The 10,016-nt window shown below is 43.5% G+C and overlaps 1 protein-coding gene across 2 annotated transcripts in view; it reads right to left on the reverse strand.

The window, feature by feature from the left end:
* The window catches only part of BFSP1 (beaded filament structural protein 1), a 30,195-nt gene extending 20,435 nt beyond the window's left edge, over window positions 1-9,760 (reverse strand). Inside the window, exons 1-2 of one of the 2 annotated variants that reach the window (XM_036419285.2) lie at window positions 9,003-9,760; window positions 3,756-3,816 (exon numbers count right to left, since the gene is read on the reverse strand). In XM_036419285.2, coding sequence (XP_036275178.1) covers window positions 3,756-3,816; window positions 9,003-9,367 — 426 coding nt within the window. In that variant the 5' untranslated portion in view covers window positions 9,368-9,760. The remainder of the gene's footprint in view (window positions 1-3,755; window positions 3,817-9,002) is intronic. The other variant, XM_036419284.2, reaches the window with a different exon arrangement.
* Between the last annotated feature and the right edge of the window lie 256 nt (window positions 9,761-10,016).

Here is a 10,016-nt window from a genome sequence, read left to right on the forward strand (position 1 = left end):
GTTCTCATTAATAAAGGAAGTTGTATGGTTTGGCTGAAATATTTAAGACACTCTCCATTCTTGCATGAACAGGGTTAAGAGCGTCAGGTATGTGGACTAGTTAAGATATTTTGAGATGCTCCCACCATTGCACTAATGGGCTTAGGTTCTGGGAAGGCCTATGGCTTGCTCCCTTAGGAAGACACATGGTTCCTTAATTGTTCCTGTAAAAGACCATTGGATAAGGCGGACATGAGAATGTCTGGTGCTGACAATAAGGATACAAGGATTCTGACTCTGTTGGATTACCTGCCTTGAATGAATTTTTCATGAAAAGTATTGCCTTAGCTCCTAAAACATCAGAGAGCCGGGACTTCATGGAGCCTAGAAAACAGGCTGCATGAATTTTGGGGGTCTGCAGCAAAATAAATGTTATTTAAGAAACATATGTCAACAATAAAAAAAATAAACTTAAAAAAATAAAGAAAGAAAGAAACTGGCCAGCGTGGCTCAGTGGTGAGCATCAATCTATGAACCAGGAGGTCATGGTTTGATTCCTGGTCAGGGCACATGCTGCATTGCAGGCTTAGACCCCAGTAGGAGGCATGCAGGAGGCAGCTGATCAATGATTATTTCTCATCATTGATGTTTCTACCTCTCTCTCCTTATGCCTTCCTCTCTGAAATCAATAATAATATTTTTTAAAAGAAAAGAAATATATGCCTTGTGTGAATCTGGTCTGAAATGTCAGCAAGGTTGTAGGGGAGTGGCTAACCCTCAACCAACTCTAAACTTCTGAAGTTATTTTATCTACCAAAAAAAAAACAACCTCTTAGTTTATCTTAAATAACTAAAGAGTTCTACAAGATCAAATCAGTTAATTTGCAATCATTAGCAATATGTCTTAAAGCATTCCTTTTTGCATAGACTTGTGCAAGTAAAAATTAAGTTATTCCAATACAGCAAGCCTCAGGCATAATTTTGAAGTGTTTCTAGTAGCCCCATTAAATAAAATAAAAATAAATGGGTAAAAGTAATTTTAACATTTTCTTCCATGAAATATACCCAGATATTGTCATTTCATTGTGTAACCAATATTTTTTAGGTTATTAATGGTAATTTACATATTTCCCCTTAGGCTAGGTCTTTGAAACCTGTTGTATATTTTATACTTATAACACATTGCAATTTGAGTTATCTGCCATTTCAGTTGCTCCCAGCCATGCCTAGCCAGGAGTCCAATGCTGGACAGCTCACCAGCATTAATCTTAGGCACAGTGGAGCATCTCATTCTTCCTCAGTGAGTCCTCCAGGTTTGTTCCAAGGTGAATCCCCTTGTCTCTCTATACACTAATTTCCACATACCTAATTCTCTCCTCTGAAGATTCTGAAATCCCTTTCTTCGTATCAGGAACACCAACACTGGGTGACAAGACAGAAGGAAAGAAGGACCACAGACCTGAGACCTTCTGTGGCAGATAAAGGCAGGAGTCTTTGGGTCCATGGCTCATTCTCTACCTCCCAAGGACAGTCAGGGAATCTGTCTCCCAGGAGACAGACACAAAGCCAGTGTCTCTGGGTAAAGATGGCCCCTTTACACTTGATATTGATGCCCCATCCATCTCCCTGGTGTTAAGGAGGATCTCTGAAAGGTCGGAGGCCTCTGAGGGGATCTTTCCAAAGGTGGCAGCCCCTGCCTTGATTTTCCAAATAAGTCTGACCCCTGGGAGTTTTACTAGAATCTTTATGTTTAGACTTCAAAGCGTCCTTGTTTGAAAGACACTACAGATACAGGTACTTTCTCAAGGATGCTTACCCTGCTGATTGTATCTAGAGGTTAATTTGAGTTCAAGCTGTGGTTACAATAAAAGCCTAAGGAGGCAGGCAAACAAAGCTGTTTGCTCCTAAAGCAAAACAGTCCCTTAGCCTCTCTTTCACAGAAATGTGAGTCCGAGTAATTTATTCATCCATCACTCAGGGTCTGCCAGTCAGCCCTGGCACCCTGGGCCTTCATATATTTTAATTTGTTTTCTTTTCTTTTTTAAATTACAAACAAGTAATTTGTAGTCGTGTCAAAATTATATTAAACCCCTCAGTTTTAAAATGTATCTTTCTTTACACACAGTGTTTTCCACTCCAAGTCTCAGTTTAATCATGTGTAAAATAACGTTCTCCCCCTTTGAAGGCAATCACGTGATAAACTGCCCCAGAAAACCTCCGAAGGCAAGGAGGTGCCACTGGAATATGCAATTGCTGGTATGTTGAGAATTCGTTTGGAAATGTTTTCTTTTGTCTATACCAGAACTCAAAAATGTGCAGATGCTTGTGCTTTTATTGTGCTTTGGATACTGTCAGCTGCACTTTCCAAAGCTTCCCCAGCAGAAACGTCCAGATGTTTCCGAACAGAAACTTTGGTTCCATAGTCTAGTTTTAGGAAGCATTCCCACTCTGACATGGTGTGTGTTTTAGATCTAGGTCAGTGGTTCTCCAAGTGTGCTCCCTGGACCATGCCACCTGAGAAATGATTAGAAATGTTAAATATCTGGTAGATCCCAGACCTACTGGATGAGAAGGCCTCGGTTCTGGGCCCGGGAATCTGCATTTTAACATGAACTTCAGGTGCTGCCCATGCCCACAGACGTTTCAGAGCCACTCACTGATCTGGACCACTTCTGAGAAAGGCACTGGAGGAATAACTAGAATCCAATGAATCCTTGAAAAATCAGCCTTGCTAACCACTCATAAAGAAAGTCATTAAAAATCCTGCAGCCTAACACACACACACACACACACACACACACCTAAAGAATGAGCATTCAAGTTCATTAAGATTTCTAGCTAGCTGAAACCGGTTTGGCTCAATGAATAGAGCATCGGCCTGCGGACTGAAAGGTCCCGGGTTCGATTCTGGTCAAGGGTATGTACCTTGGTTGCGGGCATATCCCCAGTAGGGGGTGTGCAAGAGACAGCTGATCAATGATTCTCTCTCATCAATGTTTCTAACTCTCTATCCCTCTTTCTTCCTCTCTGTAAAAAAATCAATAAAATATATTTTTTAAAAAGGATTTCTAGCTAATTAGGTTTACTTTGAAAGAAAAAAAAAAAAAACTACTTTGATCCTGGATGTCAAAGAAAATTCCAAAAATTTTTCAATCACTTTCCTTCCTAGTGCTTAGACTGGCCTGGAGATAGGGGCTGGGCCTGTTGACAACTCTCCATCCTCTCTCTTCCCACTGCCTCATTTCCTGGCTCTGCTCTCTCCCTCCACATTACTCCTCACTCCTCCTCTCCACAGCCTCCTCCAAAACTCCCATTTTCCATAGCCACACCCAGGGATGAATCCTTTACCAAGACAAAAGGAAATGGGCATTAAGACCAAGTTGATAGCCAAAACCTTACTGATCTAATATGTGTACATATTCAAAGATTTGTCAACCAAATCTGATGTGACCAGCAAACAGGATGTGAATTACACTCTTTCATTTCATCTCCTTCTCCTCACTTGACTATTTTAATGAACAGAGAACCTGAAGGTCCAGCCTTCATCTGCCAGGTTCTCTCTCAAGATCCTGTTTCCTATGGTTAGGAGTGTGTTTTGGTGTGTGTGTTCACACAAAGATTTAGTTGAAATTACGAAGTCAAGAAGTAGAGTGACAGCAAAATAAATAGGTGAATCTTGAAATACCACAAAGAGGAGTGTGGGTTAACACTCATCGCAGCCATTTAAGTTCAATCCTGTCATTAATCTACTCAAACCCAGAATGTGCTCAGCTCACCTTGTTAAGCCGCTGAAGCGTTTCTTTTAGCAGCACTTGACATTCACATTCATTCTCGTACCTGCAAATTGCACATATAAGTGAAAGTTGAGCAACTTCTACGATTCCACAAGAGTCCATCACACAATCAGCATTAAATTTAATCCGATATGAGTATTATGCCCTCTCTTTTAGAAGAGGTCCCTAATTTTATTTTTTTTATAATATATTTTATTAATTTTTTACAAAGAGGAAGAGAGAGGGATAGAGAGTTAGAAACTTCGATGAGAGAGGATCATTGATCAGCTGCCTCTCACACACCTCCCACTGTGGATGTGCCCACAACCAAAGTACATGCCCTTGACCGGAATCGAACATGGGGCCTTTCAGTCTGCAGGCTGACGCTCTATCCCCTGAGCCAAACCGGTTTTGGCAAGAGGTCCCTAATTTTAAAGCAGAAGCTGGTGCTGCCTTTCGAAGCCCACTGCTTCCCAACCTCTATCACATCCTGTCACACAGGAAGTGCTGACATGGGCATCGCACATGGGCATCACACATAGGCTAATTGGGGGCAGTACTTGTAAATGGCACAGGAGTCTTCCGGTCTGGAGGACCAATCCCAATCCTCTAGCACGTCCCTCCCATCAAGGATGAGGGAATCATATCTCAGCACAGCTGGAATCCAAGTGCAACAGCGGCACAGAGCCTGGGAGTCTGCCCTGCTGACAACACCATTGACCAGACCTTGTGTTGATTTCCTACACTCCTGTATTTGCCAACATGTGTCAGTGTCTCTGGATTATGCCGTTTAAGCCTCACCAAATCCTGAAAGATGTATCCTTACCATGAAAGTGTTCAGAATAGGCCTCCCCAAAATGTGCCACTCTGGCATGTGAATTGTTTTGAGCTAAAGGCAATCAAGATCCTGTGCGCATAGAAGAAACTTTCACCTCATCCTTAAAGAATGTAAATGAGGGGCCTAGCCCAAAATAAGAATTGTCACCAGAAATAATGTTTTATGATCTGCCTATAAGGCAGGGCAATCTTTGTGGCATCATCCCTGGCCGGATGGGGCAGAGGGTGCCCCTGGCAGGAAGGTGAGTGGGTGCATCAATACCCATCTCTCTTTCCCTCAGCTGGGACAAGTGAGGTGTGTCCTCTGCCCCACAGCTTAGTCCCAGTTGGAACTTGCTGAATAATGCACTCAGCATTAGCAGCCTTCCTTTCCTGCCTTCCCTCACTCCCCAACCTGTGCTCCCTGAGGTCACCTCCCAAATAAGCTACTTGTCCTCAAGTCCCTGACTCAAGTTCTGCTCCTAGAAGACTCCAAACTAAGAGAGGCATAAAATCAAATTAAAACACGGTGGCACAAGTTTTACATTTCACGCCAAGATGTCACATTTAGCAGTTTCTTTTGTGTGTGGCTGTAATGGAGCCAGAAATTGTTTTTTAATGGTTAATTAACCTTGAGAGTAAAACTGTTAACAAAAATCTAATTTTCCTCATTGCTTTTTCCTGCTAAAAACATCTTAAGAATTTCTATAGCTTAAAAACAGGTTGGGCCCTAACTGGTTTGGCACAGTGGATGGAGCATGACTCAAGGATCCCAGGTTCGATTCTGGCCAAGGGCATGTACCTTAGTTGTGGGCAAATCCCCAGTAGGGGGTGTGCAGGAGGCAGCTGATTGATGTTTCTCTCTCATCGATGTTTCTAACTCACTATCCCTCTCCCTTCTCTCTGTAAAAAATTATAAAATATATTTTTTTAAAAGAGGTGTGTTAAAAAAAAAACCACAGGTTGAATAAACAACATATTAATGTGATTTTCATGCTATAAAAAAGTCTAGATATTATATTAAAAGCAAATATCTACATTATAAAAGCTCATGATAAGAATTCAAAATACATTTATATATATTCATATAAGTGAATATATAAGTGAATTCATAAAATGAAGATACACTAGCTTTAAATATCTGATTGTTGTGTACAACTATTTTGGTTTTCAACAATTTGGATAATTGACTATATTCACCATTGCATTTTGATGATTTTATTTGTTTTTACTTCATTTTATTGTATTTAGTCTTTGTTTGACATGTGAATGACCTGATTTTGAAATTATTCAACTATCCAAGTAGAAAATATGCCTGATGAGGCTGCATATTCCTCTGCATGTCTGCATTATTTTTATTTTTATCTGCTTTGGCTAACCATCAAGTCCCTGCTGGAATGTGAAACCAAACTTGGTGTGTGTATACGCATGCATATGGATGGTTATGATTTTTATAATAATTTTCAAGTCCCACTACCCCAGCCAGAATATCAAAACTTTTCCAACAGGGCAATGAGAGGGAATAAATTAAGGGGGGGGGGGGGTATTAAATAAATCACAGAATCTGAAAGACCTGCTCCATGATGGAGACATAATCAGAACCAAGTGAAATCAGAAAAACTCACTATGACCACTTGTTCATTGAGGGCTCAAGGGAGTCACAGTAGATTATGATCTGATGTGGAGACCATTTGGGGATCACGGGGATCCTGCTGGCCCATAGAGCAGAGTGTCTGAAACAGCGTACACTTCTCTTTGCTCTAGAAAACATGATCTTCATTTGAATGAGGTCTAGTTCTTATTACTGGACCTCACTTCATAGGAGTCCAAGAGTAACTTCTCTCCAAGACAGTGTTCTAAAAAGCATATGGACTACAGGGAAAGAAAACCTAAGTTCAAGTCCTACCACTCAAGGACCTTCTCCAAGCCTCTGAATAAAAAAATAAAGAAACAGAAGGACTGGTCAGGGCACATGTCCATCTTAAGGGCTCGACCCCCCGCTCTCCCAAGTAGGTGACATGCAGGAGGCAACCAATTGATGATTCTCTCTCATCATTGATGCTTCTCTCTCTCTCTCTCTCTCTCTCTCTCTCTCTCTCTCTCTCTCTCTCTCTCCCCCTCCCTCCCTCCCTCCCTCCTATCTCCCTCTCTCTCCCTCTCTCCTTCTCTCCCTCTCTCTCTCCACCTTTCTCTCTGAAACCAATAAAAATATATATTTTAAAAAAACACAGGAAGACTGATTGGAATGAAATCAATTATTTGATGTGATAAATATGCTCAGTACACAGCAGGAAATAACCTACCCAAGACTCAGACTGAGAATGTGAAACTTGAAAGGTGAACATGGTGGATGATGCCCACAGGTAGGCTAAATAGCCATCTCAGACAGTGACTTCAGAAAATTAAATTTATTTAAGAAAAGGGGATGGGGGGTCATATATCCAAAAGGAAGGGCTGCACATCTCTGAGCCAAAAGGTCGATGATGGCAGCACTCTGGAGTTTCATCCTTATATGCAGTCACTGGTGGAAAACTTTTGCTGTCAGTGGGTCTGGGGGCTGAGCTGGTGAGTCATAATGGGATGGGATGCAGGTGTGTGATCAGGTGCCTTCAGGACTGTTTTTATTCCTTGTATGGTCTGACTCCTGGTGTCCAGCGAGTTTTTCTTGTTTGTTTGTTTTTGTTTTTGTTTTTGTTTTTGTTTGTGTGTGTGTGTGTGTGTGTGTGTGTGTTTTCTCCTCTGGTGGGAAGTGTGCAAATGCCCTATAGGCCTAACATTTCCCTCCTCTTTCCATTTGTTAATAATTATTTTTAATTGGGGTGAAGGTCTCTATCTTCTGTCAATCATCCTAAGGAGCAAGACCCCATGGTGCTTAAATAATGCATAAGGGATATGTAAATAGTCACCCCACATATCAGAAACCAACCAGCCAGCAGCTTAGTGTGTCCATTACTATTGAGGGAGGGTGAACTTACCAAACAGTTTATACTGTAGTTAGATACTGAAAGACAATAACCAGAACACCTAGTAAAAGTCAGACATTCGTCCTAGTGTCATTAGTTGTTTGTATGTGCTTGTGGCCTCTTTTTCCTTATGCAAGCAGAAAATTTCTACTCTTCACCCCTCTTTTTTAAATAAATGGTAAAAAGAACAAGAAGAGTGATAATAACACACTATTCTTGTTCTTTTTACCATTGCATAGTATCCCGTTGTATGAGTGAAGCACAACTGTGTAACCCGTCTGCCATTATTAATCAGCATTAGGTTGGTTCCAGGCTTTTGCCGCTGCAGTTCCCAGGGCAGTGAATACCCTTACAGCTGTGCCTCTTGACACCTGCTGGAATATCGTAGTATCTTTTTTCTTTTTAATCGCTAATTTTAACACATTGTTCATTCTGTCAAAAGGTGGAACCATGCCGCGGGCCAGGGCTTCTGAAACTTCAGTGTTTAGTTTCTTAAACTATGAATCACTGGGGAGTCTTGTTAAAATTGCAGTTTCTGATTCAGGCGCTCTGCGGTGTGTCCAAGAGTCTCCCTTTAAAACAAGCTCCAATACTGCTGGTCCCTCGACCACACCGACTAGCAAGACCCTGGAAGGCACACATTGAAACGATTTCCAGGTGTTGGCTGTGATGCGGTGAAAACCATTAGACTTAGTATGTCCATCACTTCAATCCAGTCCCAGGGCAGCAATTCACTAGCTGAATGATATTGCTCCAAATCCCTACATTTTCTGAGCCTCAGTCTCCTCATCTGTTAAACAGGTGCAGGCAAATACAATCTATAACTGGCTGAGGATTGAGTAACATTAATGCTTCTCAAAAAATACTGTGGTCAGCAAAAGAAAGCCAGACACAAGAGTACATCTGTCATATTCCTTTTTGTGAAATTCTAGAACAGACTAAATTAATCTATGGTGTTAGAAATAAAAACTCCTGGGGGTTTTTTGTTGGGGGGTGGGGATGGGGGCTGCGAATGATAAGTGAAGATTGACTTGAAAAGGGTAGAAAGGGAATTTCTAAGGTAGAGGAAATACTTTGCTTGTTTTGATAGCAACATGGTTATGTATATACATTTGTCAAGACTCACTAAACTGTGTCCTTAAAACCTGTGCATGTTATTATATGGAAATTATACCTAAATTGTAAAATGCATTTAAAGTAAATGATACCATTTTCTGTAAACTGTGAAGTACCATCAAAATAGAAGCTAGTCTTATCTTAGGGAAATGGACCATGTGCACCCTCCCACCACACACATACACACACACACACACACACACACACACACACACACACACACTGTGGTCATGAGGACCGGGACACCAGAGATGGCCCCCCAACCTGGATGGCAGCCTGCTCTCAGATCCCTGCCGCAGGTGCCAACGCCGCCCCGCCCCATCTGCCTCAGTTTCCCCCCAGGACCAAAGCTTACTTGCTACGATACTCGTCCAGCGCGCGCTGCGCCTCTGCGCCCTGGCGCTCCAGCCGGGCGCGCTCCACCGCCAGGTCCCTGGCGCGCTGGCGATTGCCTTCCACCTGGCGGAGGAGGGCGTCCTCTGGCCCCGCCAGCTCGCCCAGGCGCTGGAAGGCGTCCAGCTGCCGCCGGAGGACGCCGTGGCGCTGCTCGAGCGCGCGAGCCCGCTGGACCTGGGCGGCCACGCGCTCGCCGAGGCCCTGCAGCGCCGCCAGGCTGGGTGCGGCGGCCGGGTCCGAGGCCAGGCGCCCGGGCGCCTCCTCCTCCTCCGCCCGCTCGTAATGCTCCCTGCGGGTCTGGAAGACGTAGCTGCGCCGGTACATGGCTCCTCCGCAGGCGAGCGCCTGCAAAGCGGGCTCCAGGGGGCCCCTCGCGGAGCCAGAAGCTAAATAAACTGCGGAGGCCGCTGGCACTGGGCTGGGACGTTCCAGAGCCGATCAGCTGTCATGATCAGCGCGGTGCCCGGCCTCTGGGAGAATAAAAGAGCAGCAGGCATGCTTTTGTGAGCTGGATTAGCGGACCCTACAGCTCCCAGGCTAGCGAGGTTAATTGGGCAATGAGGTTTTTGTTCCGTGATTGTTCAAACCCGTTGCTGTGTGATGGGATGGAAGGTCAGGGGGACAAGAGGAGCGTGACTTTCTTTGAACTGGTTCCACTGGAATTGTGAAGGAGGCCCAAGGGAGCGCTGGACTAGCTCCAGAGCCCAAGGACCCCTAGCTTTGTCTTCGGCTGGTAAAGCCAAGCTTCAATTATAGAACTTTAAACAATACTATTTTTTTTTCTTCTGATTACTTTAAGCAATTTTTTTCTTAGTTACTGTCTACCTTGGCGTTTAGGAACGCTCCTTATGATAGAGATTCTTAACCATGGATGCAAAATAAAATGCTACGACTCAAGCCTGGCTGGGGTGGCTCAGTAGTTGAGCTTTGACCCATGAACCAGGACACGATGGAGGCTTCCCCGGTCAGGGCA

Source organism: Pipistrellus kuhlii, unplaced genomic scaffold (assembly GCF_014108245.1).
Source record: "Pipistrellus kuhlii isolate mPipKuh1 unplaced genomic scaffold, mPipKuh1.p scaffold_m20_p_6, whole genome shotgun sequence".
Classification (NCBI taxonomy): Eukaryota; Metazoa; Chordata; class Mammalia; order Chiroptera; family Vespertilionidae; genus Pipistrellus; species Pipistrellus kuhlii.